This window comes from Telmatherina bonti (genome assembly GCF_933228915.1).
Source record: "Telmatherina bonti genome assembly, chromosome: 16".
Taxonomy (NCBI): Eukaryota; Metazoa; Chordata; class Actinopteri; order Atheriniformes; family Telmatherinidae; genus Telmatherina; species Telmatherina bonti.
In genome coordinates, this window is record NC_136614.1 from 27,390,430 (window position 1) to 27,412,697 (window position 22,268).

At 40.9% G+C, this 22,268-nt stretch overlaps 1 protein-coding gene across 1 annotated transcript in view; it reads right to left on the reverse strand.

Moving 5' to 3' along the window:
- The window catches only part of atad2b (ATPase family AAA domain containing 2B), a 69,014-nt gene that overhangs the window by 46,094 nt on the left and 652 nt on the right, over positions 1-22,268 (reverse strand). Inside the window, exons 2-19 of the mRNA XM_079255468.1 lie at positions 20,467-20,633; positions 20,298-20,329; positions 20,049-20,196; positions 19,771-19,870; positions 19,529-19,670; positions 19,024-19,173; positions 18,850-18,925; positions 18,615-18,716; positions 18,234-18,345; positions 17,954-18,069; positions 17,517-17,691; positions 17,191-17,279; positions 15,578-15,737; positions 14,696-14,786; positions 14,168-14,479; positions 13,502-13,652; positions 11,232-11,418; positions 10,905-11,090 (exon numbers count right to left, since the gene is read on the reverse strand). Of these exons, the coding sequence (XP_079111594.1) occupies positions 10,905-11,090; positions 11,232-11,418; positions 13,502-13,652; positions 14,168-14,479; positions 14,696-14,786; positions 15,578-15,737; positions 17,191-17,279; positions 17,517-17,691; positions 17,954-18,069; positions 18,234-18,345; positions 18,615-18,716; positions 18,850-18,925; positions 19,024-19,173; positions 19,529-19,670; positions 19,771-19,870; positions 20,049-20,196; positions 20,298-20,329; positions 20,467-20,633 (2,496 nt within the window). The remainder of the gene's footprint in view (positions 1-10,904; positions 11,091-11,231; positions 11,419-13,501; positions 13,653-14,167; positions 14,480-14,695; positions 14,787-15,577; positions 15,738-17,190; positions 17,280-17,516; positions 17,692-17,953; positions 18,070-18,233; positions 18,346-18,614; positions 18,717-18,849; positions 18,926-19,023; positions 19,174-19,528; positions 19,671-19,770; positions 19,871-20,048; positions 20,197-20,297; positions 20,330-20,466; positions 20,634-22,268) is intronic.

Below are 22,268 nucleotides of genomic sequence, written 5' to 3' on the forward strand. Positions count from 1 at the left end.
GTGCTGCCAACTAAGCCCCAACATTTCTCTAAACATCTCCCCTGTTCAATCAATCATGTCGATCCAATGCTTTATTTGTGGTTATGTTTTGTTCTCTGCTTCTTGTTCCTTCTTTTGCCCTTTGGATTATATGCTTTTCCATTTGCAGACTGAATACAAAACAAACAAAAAAAAAAACCTACGACAGCAGGGGAACCAGGGGCATTAAAGGCGTATGTAGCACACAGCAGGCCCAAATTTTCATCGTGATACGAGGCTGCAGGGGTGTTGACACAGGAAAGACAGCAGAGATGTGTGGATAAATGAAAAGACAGGGGATAAAGTAGAACAGATACAGAAAGTGGGTAATTTCTGCCTGGTTACATCTACTAGTAAACAAAGCATTTGTCCCGATTCGATCTTGATTTTTGGGTGCCGATTTAAATTAAATAGTGATTCTCACAATTCTTTTATATTGCTGATTTTTGTAGATATTAAACAAAAAAAAGTCATTTTTCTTGATTTCAATTAGGAAAAAAAAAAAAACACAGTAGCCAAACAATCATTCTGCTGTGATAATGCCCAAGAAGACAAGTAAAAAGATCAATAAGAATAAAAATGACAAATTTTATAATGGATTATTTTTATTTATTTCAAAAAAGAAAAAAAAAAAAAAAAAGATTTTAAAATCAAGCAAAAAATCCCAATATTCGATTTTACAATTCAATTTTCCCACGCTTAATACATATGCACATCAACTAATATTAAATATCCTGTCAGGCTGGTATAAAACTAACCGGCATAAGAGACTTTATGTTACTCATGTAAAAAGCAGCAGAAGCTGAAACATCTTCCTTACTGTTCTCAGAAAAAGAGAGCAGATCCTGTAGCAGCGTGCTAAAACCAGCCCGAGACAAGTCGCTTTGGATAAAAGCGTCTGCTACATGACTGTAGAATAGAATTGAGTAGATGCAAATCACAAAATAAAGGCTGGTAATAGCTTGTATATGATGACTATTTTGCTTAGATGAGTGGTGAGCGAGCTGTGGCATCGGTTGCAATGCAGTATTTCATGACCCACAGCAGAATTACTGTTTCAAGTGAAGCTTTCTTTACTTGTCTGCATCAACCTTAAAGCTACCGTCATGAGCCAAAAAAGATTAGAGAAGTCCCTTTGGGCTAAGCCTAGGAGTTAGCAAGACTGTAGCTCAGATATCTGTATGGAGATCCACTGTTACTTCTCTTTGCAAGCTGCAATCCTTTTGTCACAAACGTGTCAGAGAAGATCCATTACTGCTGGAAGGACAGTCTGTGTTATACGGCTATACCTTAGGAAGCAAGCGGTAGATTGTTGCTGGGAGCCTGAACACTGATGTTGGACAGTGGCCATTTCTATAGACAAACTTATCCATGCTAATGCTAGCTTAAAAAACTAATTTATAAAGTTGAAAACTAGTTGTGTAAAAACAAGAAAGAGCCAATGATTTCTATTCAAGGCATCTTATTTAATGAATAAAAAGAAAAATGTTTGTTTGCAAATGTCTTGAAAAAAAACACCATTGCCACCAAAACAACACAGGTGATTTATCTTTATTGTACAGCTGCTAGCATAGCTGCACATCACGTGGTCATAGTACCCATCAACTAGAATCACTGATTAATAATTCTTGTTCTTAACTTTAATAAATTGGATTTTTCTATTTCAAAGGAGAAGTTTAAGATTATGGTTTATGTGTAACTCTTGTTGCTAAGATCAGCGCTTTGATTTAAAGCCTTTAGTGTTTGCGCTGTGCATGTCAAAGATTTTGATAACCTGGATTTTATTAGCTTGATGTTGAATCTACAGTAAATGAAATGTCTGCAGCTTTTTTGGCTTTTTTTTCCAGAAAGAGGAATGTAAAAGAATAAACGAATTTAAAAAAACCTAGTAAGGTATCAAAAAGATTGTCACTTACGACCCTGAAAATTGATCAACATGTAGCTATTAGCTCTTGAAATTTTCTAGTGGCCCCAATAATTATTTTACATAAATAATTTTATGAAATCTTAATGTGAATGACTAATAACTAGAACATTATAATAACTTAATGCATTCGTGTTTGTTTTAATCTAAATAGTGTCTAAAGAAAAAAAAATGATCAGGAGAAATTCTTTATAAAAAAAAAAAAAGAAAGAAAGAAAGAAAATTAAGCAAAAAGGTCTGAAGACACATGGTGTTATAATTCCAATAAAGTTGGGGAATTGTATGAAATGTAAATAAAAACTTAGTAAGTACTGAAACTTTGCAGGTGGAATTCTTTCCCATGGTTTTACTACAAAGTCATGCTGCTGTAACACATACCACGTGTTTTTTTTGCATTGTCTTGCTGAAATAAGCAGGGATGTCCCTGACAAACACGTTGCTCGGATGCAGCATATGTTGCTCCAAAACCTGTTTGTACCCTCTAGCTTTGATGTTTCCTTTACAGATGTGCAAGTCACCGATGCGATGGGCACTAATATACTCACATACCATCACAGATGCTCTTCAACATTGCGTTTATAGCAATATCCTATAATAATATCCTTTAAGCAGGGATGTCGGTTTAAAGAAGAATTAAGGGTAATGGGCATTTAATGACAGTTTCTGGCCTTGTGCTTACATGCAGACATTTTTTTAGATTCTCTGGATCGTTGACTGACATTATGGACTGTAAATGCTGAAACTCTTCGGTTTCTTGCCATTGTACACTGAGAAATGTTCAACTGTTGGATTATTTACTAACGCAGTCATTCACAAAGTGGGGAAACTCGACCCATCCTTGCTTGTGAACGACTGAGCCTTTTGGGAATGCTCCTTTTATACCCAATAGTGACTCATCAGTTTTCAACTAACCTGTTAACCTGTGCAAAGTTCCAATCAGGTGTTATCTAGCATTCCTCAGCTTTCACAGTCCTTTGTTGCTCCTGTTCCAGCATTTTTGAAACATGCTGCAGGTGTCAAGTTCAAAATTATTAGTGAGTATTTACAAGCATAAATAGGTAATTTAAAAAAAAATTTTTTTTTAAAGTTTTATTAGTTTTGAACATTGAATATCTTGTATCTATAGTGTAGTCAATTAAATATAGGTTAAAAAGGATTTGTAAATCACTGAAGTCTGTTTTTATTTATGTTTTACACAACCTTTCCACTTCTCTGGAAGTGGGCTTGTTTTTCTAATTACATTATACAAGACAAACTTAACTGAGAAAAAATCCCATTTTTATGTTAAAATGTGGCTGAAACCTTCACATTCTACAGCAGCCAAGTCTGCACACCTCTCCTGCTACAAAAACACACCCAAAAAAGCTCCACATTGCTAAAAATATAACTATCAAGACAGCATCTCTCTTAAACTGCAGGTACGTCGCTCTTATGATCATGTGATCAAGCTGTTCTCATTTTCATTGGTCTTCCATAAAAGAAGACAACCAATCCAAGCAGAATGAACAGCTGCTGTGCGAGGGAGGGAAGCCACAGAACTGGACGTGAGCCTGTGGTGTCAGTTTGGCTTTGGAGGGATGCTGCCTGTTCCCTGCTGAGGTTTGGAGCTGAGACAGCAGCTGTCACTGCGCTCTCTGCCGAACAGTAAAACAAGACCATCAAATGGCCAAATCACTTAAAGCAGCATAGACTGCAACATGCCCAAGCATGAAAATGCCTGATAAAATAGCTATTCAGGCGCAAAGATCTAATTATTAAGTGAGGAAAAAACAGTAAAGCTGAAAAGGCTGAAAGATCCTCCACTGAGGAGAACTTAAAAACTCCACAAAAACCCCTCATCTCATAAACCTCGCCAGCCTCAGTAGCAGTTTGAAGTTTCTATCCCCTGACTCGACGCTTCTTTGAATTTATAAAAAAAAAAAAAAATCCTTGAGCATATTTTTGGATTTATTTTATCTTTATTCATTATTCTACATCAGCTGTTGCAGTTGCTCAATTATTCACATTATATGTGCCACATCAGCCACATTCTCAGAAATACTTTCCTTTAATTCCTACATGAGATAAAGCTTTTCTGAGCCAAACATAAATATATTTAATACCTTTTATTAATTATTAATCCAATAGAGAATCTTACAGTTTCAACAGGTGGCAAAGCAAAATCTCAGTAAAAAAACAAAAAAACAAAACAAACAAAGCATGTTTTCATCCCAACAAACCCGAGCATTGTTGACTCTATAGTCTCGTCTTTATTCAGAACAATGCTCCATTAAGTACTCCACTGCTCAGCTGGCCAGCAAAGCCTTAAAGTCACAAAGAATAATGAACAGAGCCCCCCTTCGTCACCTTACACACAACTTGGGAGAAATGTGACATTTACAGTCAGGGAGGAAAACCAACTTCCTTACATTTTGTAATTCAGCTGCCGGACGGCTGTGCACACAAATGGCAGCCAAATTAATGGTCACTATCATGTATGTATGTAGGTACTGAAAGCCTGACCCCTGGGATCCATTGAACGCGAAAGCGTCGCGGTGCAGCTGCGCCTTCGCAGCTGATCGCGGCAACACCAGTAAAATGCACTGGTTTTACCAGGTGCATTGCTGTACGTTTCTGAAGCGCCGCCACTTTCCGCTTTTCTAAAATAAACGACAGATCTATTTTTGCCACTTGCTGCTTTGAAAACTTGTCAGTCTGGAGCTGAGCAAATCGTTCAGACAGGAAATCAGCTGAAGAAAACCAAAGTGGATCCGGTGGATTTTGCCAGTAAAAGACTTCATGTCCACTTTGGATGGATTTTACTCTGAAACATCAACATTTCTTCATTACCGGCGACACCGACACCAAGACGTTAGGCGACGGTTTCACTTAATATATGACAGCGTAGCAAAGCTGCGCCATTTTGTAACCTGTTGTTTTGATTTAAAAGCAGAACGTGAGACGCGTTCAAACCGTTCCTGCTTGTTTATTTGCTGGTTTATTGATCACTTTAAAGCTGTTTTTTGAAGCATTTTAAGTAGTTTGACAACACCAGCAATGATGCACAATTTCATAATCCTCATGTGAACCACGACAGATGTTCCACTCTGAAACTCTGCTGGTAAAATAAGGTGTCTGGCAGAAAGCTCAGCCACTCGCTCCGCAGCACTTCCACAACGCAATGCATCCACGTTCAGTGGATCCCCGGGGCGAGGCCTGTAGTATATAGAGGAATTAACAGATCCGGGATCTCTCGTCATCCAGGTTGACTTATCCAGACATCCCCAATCCTGATAAGCAGTACTACAAGCCGGTTATCAACTCTATAACGCAACCCAGGGGTTTCCCCATCTTCATCAGTACATGGTTACATAAAAAAGGGGGTGGAGGAGTTTTGTAGTGTCTGATAAATCACAAACATGGAAAGAAAGAAAAAAAAAACAAAAACAAAAACAAAAAAAACAAAAAAAAACAAAACCTCCAGCATACTTGGACCATGGAAAAGCACATGATTATTCTTCAAAAATATGAAGAATTCAAACACTTTATTCAGGCCAAAGGTAAAACTGGTCCCACAGCAAAAGCCAGGAAAGGAATTTCCAAAAAACTGTTGACTGATAACATGCAAGTTTGGAAGATTGCACCATATTAATTTATCAGACAATGTAAAACATACAGCATGTCGATCACTCGGGTTTACTGCATTACAGCACAGACACTCTGTGTCTTTGTATTTTCCATTCTATACAGCAGGAGTGGGCAACTCCGGTTCCCGAGGGCAGCAAACCTGCAGGTGTTAGGAGTTTCCCTGCTGCAACACATCCTAATACCTGTCAGATTAAATCAGCAGGCCTGTGTAGAACTTGAAGTCAAAACTCTTATTACCCACTCATCTGAGTCAGGTGCGTTGCAGCAGGGAAACTCTCAACACTTGACAGACTGCAGCCCTCGAGGACAGAAGTTGCCCACCCCTGCTTTAGAGGCTCAGTCAGCACCCCAAAAACTATCCCTAAAAACTGTTTCCCTCCTAAGCACTCCGCTCATAATACGTACACCAATGTTAACAAAATAGGCCGGCCATTTGCAAAGAGAGCAGGCTGGTCAGAAGGTGCTACTTTTATACTCATTAAACTCTAATCCAGAAAAACAACCTGCTCCAGAACAGGTTAGCCATTCAGCATAAGTTAGCATGGTGAGTTACCCTAGTAAGTTGTGAACTGGTATTGTAGTTTGGAAAACCCTGTGTTAACCCTGAAGTTACCGGGATCAGAAATAATCCAATTTCATACTTCAGCCTCAAAATATTTGTCTTATTGTGAGGATTTATTTACTTCCAAAAAGGCTTCAAGCTCATCCCCCAGCTTGCAGATCCAGTTACAAATATAGATTTCTGTCTTTAGGAACAGAATGGTTTCACTCAATGTCTACATGCTTCTTAATAGGGCTGGGCGATATGACCAAAACTTCATATCCCGATATAGCTCATTTTATATCTCCATAACAATATACATAAGGATATAAAAGTTTTGCGTAATTTTGTGTCAGTCATCAGTTATTTGTCAGATGTGCTTGGCAACGGCAGCAGTGATCTGCTTCCATCTGTAGGAACTATGGCCGTATGACGTTTCACCGTAAATGCCTGTTGCACTGTTTGCGTCTGGAGTTTATTTTAAGCGCTTTAGCCACCACTTGATGCTGCTTTTGCTCATTGACTCCATTCTTCATTCTGTATTCTTTATCCTGATTCTTGTGCAGGTGGTAAAATGAGTTACCAAGTTGGCTGGCCATCTTTAACACTGCTCTGAAACACATCTGCTACTGTCTTTCTCCATGTTTGTTTATATATTGCAGCCTGCATGCCGTAAAGCGCATCTTGACGTAAAATACTGCAGTAAAGCACCTTAAAATACTGCAGTAAAGCACCTTATCGTGGTGTAAATGATCGAGCCTCATATGAAACAATAGACATTTTTTATCATCCAAACAATATATATAGTCATATAGCCCAGCACTACTTCTTAATATTTATAAGAGAATCATATAGTATAATTTCTCTGCTACTCCAACTTCTTACATACTGTGTTTTAACAAAAATGAAGCCAAATTCCAATTGCATAATTCTCTATTAATAAAAGGTGACTAAGTGTAACCTGGTAAACACTGAAGACTAACCACTAATTTTACTAATACATTTGACAAAATGACCACAAATGTCAGTTGTTGGCTGTATTTACACATAAAATTTATCAAAGAATGTTCAATTCACATTTGGCAATAACTTTAACAAAGAAAACACAGCAAAATGAAGGAAAAACATGCTCTTGTTGTCACAAAACTTTTCTCATGACTTTAAAGGACAAAAGGAGCAACAGCTATTTAACAAATCACCAGATTTAAAGCCTTTTTTTGTTAATAATTATATTTTAAAAAAATAAGCTAAGATGTCTTCAACAAGGAGAAATTGTGAGTCTTCAGTTCGCAATTGAAGCATGGACAAGAGAGTAAGGTGAGCTGTGCTGCAAGATGTGCACATTTACATATTCAGGCTCGAATTTGACCAAGAATCCTTAAGCAGTAATCTTCTAAAAATAACAGGATTCACATGAACAACGAGTGGCAGACGCATCTGGAGCTCACAGCTGTGCTGACAATCTGACACAATATCAGATTTAACAGACTATTTAACTGGTTGACAGCCCCCCAGCTTAGAAAAGCTGAACTTTTCTTCACTTTTCAGTGTGTTCAACAACAAGCAGGAGACCCAAAACTCAGCTCAGGAATACAAAACACATCCTCAGAGTCCTTAAGAAAAGATTGAGCCTCAATCATTTTGTTATTGTTAAATCTTTAAAAAAAAACAAAAAAAAAAACAACAACAAAAAAAACAATAGTCCTCATCATTTTACCCAATTTGCCAGTCACATTCAACAAGTGCAGAGTTGTTTAGCAGAACTTTAAACTGGAGCCTTTGTGAAGCAGGTGAAGGAAATAAAACCAGAGGTTTTAAACATTTTACTCTCTTCATTCATAAACCAGTCTATTTTTGTAATATCTGATATGAACACATTCACCTTTTTCTCAACGTTTAATCTCCATGTGTAGGCATCTCCTAAAGATTTATTGCTAGTGTAAAAACCATTGTGGATGAAGAAATGCTAAGTTCCCGCAAGACAACCTGCAACTGGTCAATCAGATGATTGTCACAAAAGGAGATTCCACCAGACACATCACTGTATATTAAGTATTTGTTTAATTACTGCAGCTTCCACCTGGCTACTATGCATTAGATCCATGCCAGAACATCCCAGTGAGCAGCTCCACAATCTTCATTACAATAATGAAAACGCACTATAAAGCACAAGACAATTAAACGGAGGACAAAGCACAAGCCAGCCCTGCCTGAGGACAATCTCAATATCCTCCTTTATTAGGTTGTAAGACTTCCCTTTGGGGATTAATAAAGTAGTTTTTATTTCATTTTACTCATTTTATTTCGTCCTGCTGGCCCATGTCTTCACACAGACACGGCTTGGATGGGTTTTGTCCCATCATGTGCTTCCTGTTTTGTGTTTGCATAGAAAAATGTCTAAATCTAAAGTAACCAAAGCTGCCAAGTCTGATTCATAAATACAGTTTGTTCCAATCACCTAATAATTAACAAGCATCAATGTAACTTGTCACTCTGCAATGTAAAGTAGGGATGCTCTTGTTTTAACATGCACCAAGTAGCGACGCTTTACCACCAACACAAGGGGATGTCAATTTGCAGAGACATTTTCCAACCACCAAAAAATCCGAGAGAACAAAAAGACCATGAGACCATGGTCCTTAGCCGGAATAGGGTGGATTGCCCTCTCCGGGTCGGGAGTCAGGTCCTGCCTCAAGTGGAGGAGTTTAAATATCTCGGGGTCTTGTTCACGAGTGAGGGAAGGATGGAGCGCGAGATCGACAGACGGATCGGTGCGGCGTCTGCAGTAATGCGGACTCTGTGCCGGTCTGTCGTGGTGAAGAAGGAGCTGAGCCAGAAGGCGAAGCTCTCGATTTACCAGTCCATCTACGTTCCTACCCTCACCTATGATCATGAGCTGTGGGTCGTGACCGAAAGAACGAGATCTCGTATACAGGCGGCTGAAATGGGTTTCCTCCGCAGGGTGGCCGGCCTCTCCCTCAGAGATAGGGTGAGGAGCTCGGTCATCCAGGAGGGGCCCAGAGTAGAGCCGCTGTTCCTTCGCATCGAGAGGAACCAGTTGAGGTGGCTCGGGCATCTGGTCAGGATGCCTCCTGGACGCCTCCCTGGTGAGGTGTTCCAGGCACGTCCCTCTGGGAGGAGACCCCAGGGAAGACCCAGGACACGCTGGAGGGATTACATCTCTCGGCTGGCCTGGGAACGCCTCGGGATCCCCCCCGCAGAGTTGGCAAATGTGGCTGGGGAGAGGGAAGTCTGGGCTTCCCTGCTTAGGCTGCTGCCCCTGTGACCCGACCCCGGATAAGCGGCATGAAAATGAAGAAGACAAAAAGGCTTCACTATGTTTAGTCTGTGGAGCAAAGTGTCCGACGCTGTCAGATCCAATGCAAGCGGAACACAGAGATAAGAAACTTGTAGAGTCAAAGACACCAAAAAAAATCTACATTAAGTTCAAGAAACTAAAGAAAGAGGTCCAGTGCAACCTCTGCCAGGCGAAGTCAGCACACCAAAGGTCTTTCACAGTTATTTGAAAGTGAGGTACTGAACAGGAGGTCCAGTTACAAACCAGCAGTCAGTGGCCAGATTTGTCACCAAGCAAAGTTTCATCGTAGCGGAAACAGTTGATCACATGTTGAAGAAGGCAGCTGAAAACATGCTTCCCTTCAGTTTTGTTGAAGGTGAAAGCTTTGGAGTTTGATGAGTCAGTGTTCATCATCTCCCCATTATAAAAAACCGTCAAACCAAAACTGAAGAAACAGTTTTATGATGCTGTAGGTGAGCAGAGATGTATGCAAACCACATCTCCAAAAAACCAAAAGAGGCCAAATATTTGAGCTTTATTCATTCATTCATTTTCTGAACCATTCAGGATCGCGGGAAAGCTGGCGCCTATCCCAGCTGGCTTTGGGCAACAGGCAGGTTACACCCTGGACAGCTCGCAGGGCCACACAGAGACGAACAGCAGCTCACGCTCACGCTCACACTCACACTCACTCCTATGGGAAAGAGTAACCAATTAGCCAGAGTACCCGGAGAGAACCCACGCATACACAGGGAGAACATGCAAACTCCACACAGAAAGGCCACTGACCAAACCCTAGGATCGAACCAGTGGCTAACCACTGTTCCACCGTGCAGCCCCTATTTGAGCTCTATTCTGCTGAAAACTGATGTGAAATCAACTTCTCTGTCTGCTGGACATGAGGGACTAAATGTACAAGTACCATCAGTGGAAGCCAGCTGGGGGGCATTTTGAATAATGATTGAAACAGTGAGTGTTTTTTTTGTTTTGTTTTGTTTTTGCCCATCCCGGGTGTGCGGTGTTGCCAGTTCTAAATGCTTAAATTAAACTTTAAACATACAAAACAAACATGTCAAAATGGAAAAATTGCATAGCGACTATGACAATCCAATAAAAATTAAAAGCAATAATAACACAAGAAATATGAAAAAGCAGGCAGTGCACACCCAGGGATGATACTGGGCGGCCAGATAAATAACAAAAACAGCAATGAAGCCAAAATAGAATAAAAAAAATGAAGGGTATATGACCTTTGTGATTGTGACACCCTGTCAGCATGTGTATATCAGCACAAAGAAAGAATGACAACAAGCTCAGAATCATCTTTTTGCCTCCAATAGCACATCTAAAACCATCTGGACACAGCCTCCAGTCTCACATCATGGATACAACGGCATCAAAAGCAGCACGCAACGACAATAAGTAAACATGACCTCAAGGTAAATCTGAAAATGTCAGATAGGTTGTGTGTTTGTACATGAATACAGACTACTTACCTCATCTGATAGCTTTGAGTACGGCGCCTCAGCAGTGGAGAGGATGAGGACAGGGCTGAACGATGGAACATCCTGCAGCAGGGTGAGGAAGGTGCTCTTCACAGTGTCGCTGACTGTGTCCCACCACTCTGAGATATGTGGCATGTAAACTACGCTGGGCACGCTCCGGCGGGCCTCACGGAAAACCTGCAAACCCGGTGGTGGAGCTCTAAATGCTGCTTGTATCCAAACAGATTCTCAACAACTCACAAATTTCAAACAAAAACAGAAAAAGAAAATCAAAATATTTCTGCATTTTCTCCTCCATGTAGGAGTTTGGGGTTTCACCTGAGCACAGGACTCCTCTGGTGTCTTGGCGCTGACGGAGTACAAAGTGGGCAAGTCCAGCCGGTGCACTGGTAGCTTGTCCAGGTGGTGCAGCAAGGCAGGGGCCAGGTGGGAGCTCTGTCCTGAGCCTGGAGCCCCTGCCAGCAGCAGGCGAGGCCGGTACGCTGTGGGCTGCTGGAGGGCAGAACTACAAGCAGACAAGAGGTTGGCACATTGTATGCTGCACACATGTTAATATGCATGCAGATCTGACAAAAAAAATCTAATGACAGACATTACTGGCAAAGTCCCTGACTGATTGTTAATATCAGGAAATGGTTGAAAGCCATTTTCTACTTTAATGAAGTGTTAAATATCGTAAAGAAGAAGAGGCATACTGCAATGCAATGTGAGCACAAACACTGACTTTTTCCATCTAGAGTACCAATTAATTCCCACCAACGGCAGTAGAAGCAACGCTACACTCAGGACGGGTGAACAGAGGAAAGTGGGAAGGGATTACAGGAGTTGGGTCATAAATTAACATGGTTTTAACCTCAAGTGCTGCATTTTAGACCAGAAACATGAGACAGGAGACACTTCATCCTTAAACAGCTCTGTTCTGTCATGAATCAGCATTTCTTTTTGGGATGGGACTAACAGGACCAAACATTTCTATTGTCGTCACCTTTCTGTCTGCATCCTCCGACTGTCAGGTTCCAATTAAGAAAAAATGTTAACATTTTTCAAGCCGCTTGAATTAAAACATAATAAAATAAAAACATTCAAACCCTGCCGTCTCTTATTTAATGTGTCGCAGACAGACACGGTAAGGCCGGGCGATTAATCGGATTTTTATCTCCATTACGATCTGGGTTTGCAACGATCATAAAAATAAAAGGGTGCGATTATTTTTCTCTTTGCAGTTTCCTCTCCTGCTGTCTCAAGTTGCTAATCGAGCGTCTCTGGCATTGCAGCGCTGGGCTGTAAAGTCCTCCCACAGCCGCTTTAGTTTTATTCAGACACTGCTGCCAACTTGGTGACTTCCTCGCTAAATCTGGCGACTTTTTTGGGTAAAAGTGACTAGCGACAAATCGAGCAACTTTTACTGAAGTTGTTGGAGACGTTTCTGGTGTATTGGCGACTGACTTGAAGGCACATATTGTTCTGCGGTTACTGTAAGGAACGAGCAGCGGGAGCCTCTCCCGTCCTAAAGCAGTCCCAGGCGGCCAGTCTCAGTCGGCTCCGGCTGCAGGTCGATGTAGAATAACTGCAGTAGGTTGTGGAAGTTCACAACAACATAGTTTATACCATTGTCAGTGAGATCTGGCTGCATTATTTTTGTATAAACGCACACGTAGTTCAGTGAGTTAAACACTGTAATATTCCTGCGTCACGGGGTGTTACCATAGCAACGCGTTAATCAGCTGGTTCAGATCAGCTGTCTTTTAACAGGTGGATGAGAGAAACGCGCTGTAGCCTGACAGCAGTTGTTTTGCATGAAACGTACATCAAGGCCAACGTAAAATAGTTCCTATACTTCAGCAAATGCAGAATAGAAATACTAATTTGTTATAAACTGTTTCCTGTGTGGGACCATGGTATATGTGGATTCAGCAACTCGGAACCGTGCATTAGACGGTTACAATGCCCGACGCGGAGTCAACATCACGACGCGCAGTCTCATGTGGAATCCAAAAGAATTTTTTTTTTTTTTTTAGAAGTCACAGTTTAATGTTTTAAAAAAAATCATGTTGTTAAAGATAAAAGGATAATCGTGTTAAATAATCGAGATCTCAATTTCAGTCAAAATAATCGTGATTATAATTTTTGCCATAATCGAGCAGCCCTAAGACATGGTAGGTTTAGTGGTCAGAAAGAATAAGAACAAAGTGCTTTGGCCATGAATACAAAGCAGTGAATCAGAGAAACAAAACATATTTGCAAATTTTTAAATTGTACAGCTGAGCTGATGCAATAAGAGGTTATTTATCTGCAGACTCAATCTGCCTAATCTTTTTACTGCCAACACGTTTTAGACAAAAAAAAAAAAAAAAGTTCTGAAACTGTGGAGTGATGGTTTTCCAAACAGACATGCATAGGTCAACGTCCCTGCAGCACCTCAGTCATGTTTATATACAGTATGTTCACCATTTCCAAAGAAGTCCCGCAGGCACTGAGCTATATTTGTCTCTGAATCCTGTCATTTATACACACACACCTTCTGCTAGGACGACAACTGCAATTCCACAAAAAGTTTCCGCATAGAAACTTGTTTTTTCAGAACTCACGAAGAAAAATGGAGGAAGGGTCTGTGCGTTGTGGAAGAGGAGAGCTGACTCTTTGGAGATGCAGCGGGGTGGACTTCATAAATGGAGGCAGAGCAGTCCTCATTGTCATCATCGCTGTACAAGTCCTCTTCAAGCAGATGATTGTCACCGCCTTTCACAAAGAAGAACGCAGTACAAGCAGCTTCAAAAGGCAGCAAAAGTTTGTTTCTTTAAAGTTTGATTGTTAAAAGGAATCCCATTACTGATGATGATGAGAGCATCTGACTAAAAGGAGAGGACATGTAAACAGACCTTACATAGCAGAGGTGATGTAATGACTATTTAAAGGAGTCCAGGGAAAATGTGTCATTATTTGGTTGCAAGAAATACAACTTGTACAAGCAACCTCCCTATTGGTGAAGTGCTCCATTAAGCCTAATCTGCTGTAAACGCTCCACTGTGAACTGGAGTGGGAGTTGAGTTATTGAAGTGCCCACACGATGATGAGTTATCCAATCTCTGTGCTACCACCTCGAAATACAAGGGTGACCACAAACTGTATGATCAGTGTGTGAGAGCAACATAAAGCTGAGAAAAGTAAGAGGTCGTTCCAATCTGCCAACAGGAAAGCAAGCTAACAAAAAAGACTGAAACTGAGTGAGAGAGGGCAAATAAACAGATCCTTACCTTGTGTGTTGTCCCTGTCAGTACACTGAGCATGAGGGAAGACTCTGAGCAGAGCTTTCAGCACCACGGAGAAAGAGCTGGCCAACAAGGGCCTGAGGGTAGGGGACAGGGCTCGACCTGCGGGAGCCAGAGCCCTCTGGGAGGCCGGGACGATTGTCCTCATTGCCTTGCTGAAGTCACCAGGCCCCAGGACGATGGAGGTGACATCCAGCTTCAGTTTGACGCTGCTGCCATAGATCTGGGGATAGCGGCGGCGCAGCGCCATCAAGGCTGCCTCTGTGCAAAGTGCTTTGATGTCAGCACCACAGTAGCCTGGGATCAAGGGAGATCAGTAAAGCAGTCAGTAATTTGTTTTGCTCATTTTGGCTTCATTAAGACTCATTTGGCACCGACAATACAAAACGCACGCTCTGTGGCGGCTTGATAAAAAAAACAAAAAAAACAAATGAGTGCTATGCCCAGTAGGTGTTTAAACACGAAGCTCTGCTCTGAATGAGGCTTAAAATTTGCAACTTGCATCACTCTTACCGACACATTTTTCTGCAAGTTCATCTAGAAATGGCTCAGCCAGTTTGGGATTCCAGTCCCTTGTGTGAATCTCCAAAATTTGCTTTCTGGCCTTGAAGGAAACAAAACGGGTTTAGAGAGCCAAGAAAGCGTAAATTAGCAGCAAATAAATTAAAGTGCACAACAAACAACCTGAAAGAACACATAATACACAAACAAACCCCTTTAACTAACTGTGTAACGCACAGCAGATGAAAAGAAAGCCCTCCCATTTATTTTGCCTCAGATGCCTCAGAATCTAAGACCATGTGGAGTGGAGGCTATCTGCATATTAACTTACTAGTAATCAGCTTGCAGATTAGCTTTTGATCACCACTGATCTTGCTGTGCAAGTATATGAAGCAAGATGACCCATAAGACTTGCTTCATGGGGAGGAGTCAACCAACACTGAGCTGTTTATCTGATTTAATGCTACATTTATTCAAGTGTAACGTTGTAAAATGCACAGCAGGAAAAACAAGCCCTCCCCACGGTGCGAGCAACAAGATTTTCAAAACGCAAATTCATCCAAATAAGTACTTTAATTTGAATAACTTTCTTGAAAGCTAAACAGCATCTGTTTTGACTTTTTCTTATGAAATCAAAACAAACAGCAGTAAAATGAAAGCTTTCACTCCATCCATAAGTAAAGGAGATGTAAATACTATGAGCTGCTCAGCTAATGCTTGCGTTAAGTACGAGTGGTGACAAGTAAAGCTGCAACTATATGGAGTTTTCTATGCAATTAAATGTCATCTTTGACACAATAATGCCCCCCATATGAGGGGCTTCCACGTGCCTGGAAACAACAATAAGGAAAAAGGACAGACGTGTTACAGCATGAAGGTTTCTTTAAGTCTTACCTGCTTGTTGGGTAGGCTGAACAGAAACTCCCGGTCAAAGCGTCCAGGCCTCCTGAGTGCCGGGTCGATAGAGTCAAGTCTGTTTGTAGCACCGATGACAACTATCTCCCCACGACTGTCCAAGCCGTCCATCAAGGCCAGCAGTGTGGACACAATAGAACTGAGCCAGAGGGAACAGAACATACACTTTTAGACATAAAGCGTGCTACTTATAAAAACAGCCTTGCAAAACTACTAGAACATAAAAGCTAAATCTAAACCATACAACAGCAGAAACATACACACACATGTACAAGAACAAGACTAGAACAACACAAGCCAAATAAACAAGGACTTATTTCTGGAAGTAGTACACAGACAAAGTCTATCAAACACGCATACTAAACAGTGTCAGGTTGTTGGCTGCAGCTCTGTGGATGCGTCTACACAGCATGGCTGAAATCGTTTCTAAAGTGTGCTGTGTGAATAAATGTGGTCCAGAATGTCATTGCCATTCGCCCCCCTGAATAAATATTATTTAACTGTATTCCTTTAGTCATGATCAACTGTGAGTATGTACTTCCCAATCCTCCCCAACAAAGTCTAAATAAGAAGTGAAACTCTTCCGATTTCCAGCGCAGCTCTTGCCCAACCCCGAATGAACAAACAAAGCAAGAATCAAGAGTAACAGCCGGTATCGTTTGTGATCAGATTTGCAATGCTGGCGGTGTCACACCAAACTGCAGTAAGCCTCTACCACCTAAAGGAAGGACTTAGTGGCGACAGGAGCGGCTTAAGATTGTACAACAAAACAAAACATTTGCCGTTCACCACTGTACGAGTGGCAGAGGATTTTCATCTAAATTGTGTACTACAGCTGTCAGCAGCACTACATACTAAAGAAAACTGTGAGCTGTGTTTGGCTGAAGTCTCAGTATCTTCTCGACAATTGTAACTCACTTTGAAAAATATAAACATAATTAATAATAATGCATTTTATTTATAGGCATCTTTCTAGGGACTCAAGGTCATTGTACAGATAAAAACGGCGCAAAACAACAAAAATAGACAATAAATAGCATATTTAACAAAAAATAAATAAATAAATAAAATTTAAAAAAAAAAAACAGATGAAACGTCAAAACAAATATTAACTGATGACACAGCCCAGGCCTGCCTATTGAGAGAAGTAAGGCAAGCCTGAACAGGTGGGATTTTAGCTGTGACTAAAGGTGCGGAAGTGAACTAATTTTGCGTAGATCATGGGGTAGTGATTTCCATAGCTGGGGGGCAGAGCAGCTAAATGCTCTCCCTCACCCACTGTGCTAAAGCTAACAGGAGGAACAGAGGGATGGATAGATGTAGAAGATCTGAGGGTACAGACAGGAAAACGGAGGTCAGATAGGCTTTAAGACTCATTTGGCCCTGACAATGAGGACCCGGTGGAAGTTCTGTAGCACAGGTGTGATGTGGGAAGTAGATGAGGTCACTGTAATGATGTGAGCTGCTGTATTTTGTACAGATCATCATCCACTTGTTACTGATGTCCACACCCTGAAAATCTTTCTCTTCATATGAACATCAACTCAAACCAGTTTCACCATCTCTGATGGTTCCAAGCACATGAACCTTACCTGTGTATCTGGTCTTGCCTGCTGGAGCGAACAGGAGCCAAACCGTCAATCTCATCAAAGAAAATGATGGATGGCCTCATCAGGTAAGCCTGATAAAAAAATAAATAAGAATATCAGGTCAAACTCCATGGCAACCATGTACTTAATGAAAAATTGGGTTTAAAAAGGTTGGCCGAAGCTTGTTTTTGTTTTTATTAATACGGTATTATTATATTGTAGTTACATAATCCATCATACAAGAAGGAGCTGCGGTTTTTCTGTATCTTTTAAAACAACCAACTTGTGTCAACAGTGACAATCAGTCATTCTTATATGTGCTGCCGCACCTGGTCAAAGAGCAGGCGGAGCTGCCGTTCCGACTCTCCGACCCACTTGCTGAGGCAGTCGGCTCCTTTTCTCATGAAGAAGGCAACCTTCCTGTCTCCCTGGCTGCACTCGTTGGCAAGCGCTCGTGCAACCAGGGTCTTTCCTGTCCCTGGTGGCCCGTAGAACAAACACCCTCTAAAAAGGCAAAGGAGAACAAAGGACACGTGTTTACAGAACTGCAAGGTTCACCACTTTCTGCATTTAATAAGACTTCTTTTCAAAATAATATTTCATCCTGTTGTTTATAAATAATATATGCTTGGAATATTCAAATATCTATTTCACCTTTTTGTCTTCATTTAATGCTTTCTATCGCCTTCACCAACTACATCAGCATGTGACTTAACTTGATAAAAGTTCATATGTGATGTCATCAGAGCAAACAAACTTTTCTCACCTGGGAGGCTGAATCTTAAATTTCTCAAAGATCTCAGGATAGAGCAGAGGAAACACGACCATCTCCTTTAACGACTGAATGTGATTATTGAGGCCACCCACGCTGTCAAATCGCACCTACAGAGCAAACACACCCATCTTAAATCTTCTGATCATCACTGACAGACCTTTAGACAGGAAGTCTGTCTGTAAAAAGTCATCTCAGTCGCCGCTTACACACCAGAATAAATCCAAGTTGTAAGCTTACAACTGTACAACTTCTCATAAGGTGTCACACTCACTGTATTGTCGAGGTTCATGGGGTCCACATCAGCCAAGCTAGCACCCACTTTCCCTCGATCACGCAGCACACCGCTAGCCAGGTCCTCTGCTGTCAGGTTCATGGGCAAACATCTGTTGAAAGAAGTTACTAATAAGTAATCACATCAAAGAGATAAAACACCTGTAGTTCCTTTGATATAGGTGTCAAATTTTGTTTGAAGATTCACTTAAGTCTCTTCTGACATAATGTGAAGATTAAACCAAATTTAAAAGACAAAAGGATAAAGCAATAGCTGAAAGTTACGGCCGCCGTCATCACTTCAAAGATGTTATTCTTTAGAAAACAAAAGCCTCCAGTAGAACAGAAGCAGCTAAAAGAAGGATGTAAGAGAAAACAGCACCTGTTCCTAGCCCGAGTCATGCTCTTGCTTTTTCTCCGCTCAAAACGCTCTTCGTCAGAAGAGGAGGTCGTGTCGCTGCTGTGAATGGCGTGTTTCTTCACTCTGGAAAAACGCGACAAACTAGACTCAATATTGCATCATGTCATTGGTACCATTCAGACTTTATTAGCAGAAAATGAAAAGCAGAAGGTTAAATATTCATCTCCAGAGTAAAGCTTTCCAAACGCCTGCCCACCTTATATGGCTTCTTCTTGCTGGGGATCTATGGGTGTCAAAAAGCGAGGGGTTGCTCTGTTTTCTGTTCACAGGCTCTGAGGAAACAAAGTGGATGGTGATGACTTAACAAACCTGAGACACAAATGATTAACGTTTCAATGAGAGGTTTGGGAAATTAAAAAGCACTAATTACCGATAGGTGGTGCCTCGTATCTCTGCACCGTTTTACGCTGCCTCAGGTTGTAACGCCTGTCATTTTCCTCCCCCGCCTCTTCCGCTTCGTCTCCTTCATCATCTTCGTCATCATCCTCTGCATCCTCCTCCTCTTCCTCACCATGAGACTCTGAAAAATTAAAGGGTATGTTTCCAAAGTTACAACCAGATGGAAATTATAAAAACAGTCTGTAGTTTTAACAAAGGACCAAACTTCTTTTTTTAGTTCTGAATGGCTTCAGTTTCACTGTGTAAAATACTTGTAATTGCTTTGTAAGGTCACAATATAATAATAATTGTGTAAAATTGCACTTCTATGTTATGACAACAGCCTGACAAACAAACTAGATCATTGTATTTTTGCAAAGATAATACATTCAAGGTTAAATTTTGTTGCACTTCCACATTCAACCTTTAAAGAATTAGAACATCCTGAAGATTTCATATGTTCCCGATTCATACATAGAAACGTGCAGAGAATGTACCTCCAGTCCCTTCCTCGTCCTCCTCCTCCTCCTCCTCTTCATCCTCCGCTTTGCTCATGGCTTTGTGGTGTGCAGGCAGGTTGAAAGTGCTCCTGCGCATGGATTTCCTGCGTTTCACCCTGGAATACATGTCCATGTTCTCCTGAAAGAAGAGATAAATGTAGTCGGAAAGAAGACATAAATGTGCGGCCAACATGCAGCATCAGGGAGCGGCGAACATCTGCCGGCAGAATCGTGCTCACCTCCTCAGTGTCTCTGGTCCACATGCGAAGTCGCTCCACTTCACGGCTCTGCCTGATGCTGGTGATGTTGTCCATCTCCTGGAGAACAGCCTCAGCGGTGCTGGAGATGTACAAGCAAAGCAACACATGATGTCACACCTTCAGATTATAGGATATAAACAATCTACAGTGGAGTATTGTTGATACATTTAGCTGGGTTTCATTCAGCAGGTGGATCTAAAACATAAAGTAAAATAAGTCCAGCGTGCTGAGTTTTAAAGTAATAAACTGCCTGCTACCTGTTAACCAGTTGGTCAAACAGCAGGCTCTGATTGAGGTGTTCAAATTGGCTCTTCTTCACCCGGCAGCTCCTTTTCAGCTCCACATGGCCGTTCATATGGGAGTGATCTCCCCCTCCACTTTCCTCATTCCGGTGACCCAAATGGGCTGCAGTGTACAAAGAAATTAAGATGAGTTTTTTTGTTTATCATATCCATGTGAAATGCATGTGGGTTTAAAATTTGAAAAATCAAGCAGAACGGCATTACCATGCCCATTTTGCATTCTGCGAGAGGATAACCTAGAAACAGAAACAGAATTTACAAATATGAATGAAATCTGTGCAGAAGACAGAATGAATAATACTACTTTTCAAGCTTTTTTTGTTCCAGTGATTGCGAAACAGATGAAAAGAGTGAGCAGCACAATGAAACTGACCTGGTCCGGTATGTGGGAAGACCCCAGCTGACCTTCTGGGTCTTTGCCTGTGGGGATGGGGAAGTGTCACTGGAGCTTGGCTCAGAGGTCGTCTGCCGCCGTGTCCGTTTGGGAGGAGGTGCCAACCTTGGGCTGCTGGGACTGCTTGCATCACTGCTGGGTTCCTTCTGTTGAACAAAATCACACACATTTTAAAGAACAAGACAGGAGAAAATACAAGACTGGCACTTCACCAAGATCTGATACCAAACCTAAAGACACAATTCAGCAAATTCCTGCACAGAAATACACCTTTATCTATCTACTTTTTTTTTAATTTTTTTAAAAAAGGTCAAATCACAGCAAGAATCAATTAAATGTATCACACAGCATCATGGAGACTAGACAACTTTTAATCAAGCATTACATGGATCACATCAACCAGAAATATGTCCTTGGTGCACACATCTTTCACAGCTAAACTTTTCTGCTGATATGAGAAACATTTGTCATTGCTGTCAGAAGCAAATGTGACAGCAGAGGAGTTTGTCTGACAGGAAGATAAATCCAGAAGAAAAGAAAAGGTGCAGGTTGTACTCAAAACACACAAAATGCATGCAGGTTGCCAAAAATGTGCACCTTGAAATCCTTATTTAGCAAATGCCATCACAAAACAGCAGCTTCTCCAAATACAAGGTCAGCATACTGCAAACAAACCAGTCTAATAAATGTGACACCATGTTAGAACAGTAAATCTAAAGTTTGACCTGCTCAATCACAGACTGCACTATCATGAGATTTTTTTTTTTTATCTCAAACACATGTACAATACAAAACAAGGATGCACATTTGTGTTTACAGTCTTTAATTCATATAGTTATATGACTATATACAGTTTACATACTGAAAGTCATCAGCCAGATGGCAAAATATAAAGCAGCAAAATAAATAATGAATTTTCTTCTTTTTTATATTTATTCCAAAAAAAATTCTTGTACAATTTTTTAAACTGAACAATGTTATTACATAATTTTAAAACATAATTTTGTCCATTCTATAAAGTTACTCCATAACACATCTGCTTGTTAGGGCGGTGCGTGCATATGGTTTCTGTAACACAGCTTTACCTCTCAGATTGTACAAAGCAACTCTGTCTTTAAAAGTCTTTTGTGTATTATATGTCATCTTTTTACTTTGAACTTTGAACATAAATTGAGCTATTTTAAACTGAACCAAGTCACAAAATTTGTGGCAACGTACTCCAAAAAATAAATCATTTGTATGATCCATATAACCGGCATGATCGATTACCCTTATGGCCCTTTTTTGTAGTATAACTAGTCATTAATTAGCCTGGCTGCAGTCCATAGTCTCTGCTGAACAGCAGGAACAGCTTGAACTTATTGAATCACAAATCTGCCTCTTTTAACAACTAATTAAAACTCAAATCTGCAATCGCTTATCCCCAAAGTATCTGGTGGTCGAACTGGGTTGCTTATCCGATGCAACCCTATCATGATGCAAAAATACAGCACCAGATACAGGACCTCCTGGCTTACATCATCTCATTGTTTACATTTTGAGACAAAGACTGACAGCTTGTGGGTCAGAGGAGCAGAGTAAACACTAAAGCTATCTGTTAAGCGTTTCGTACAAGCATTTATGCAACATTTACGGGACGTTTATAAACACGTAGTGTAAAAAAAACAATCTCCCTATGGCCCCTGGGGTTATTTACAACAGAAAGTTCACCAAGTTCAGACTTACTAAAAACGGGACTTGAGCCAGCCAACTGTTGTGGACTCAGGACTCCCTTCCCCCAC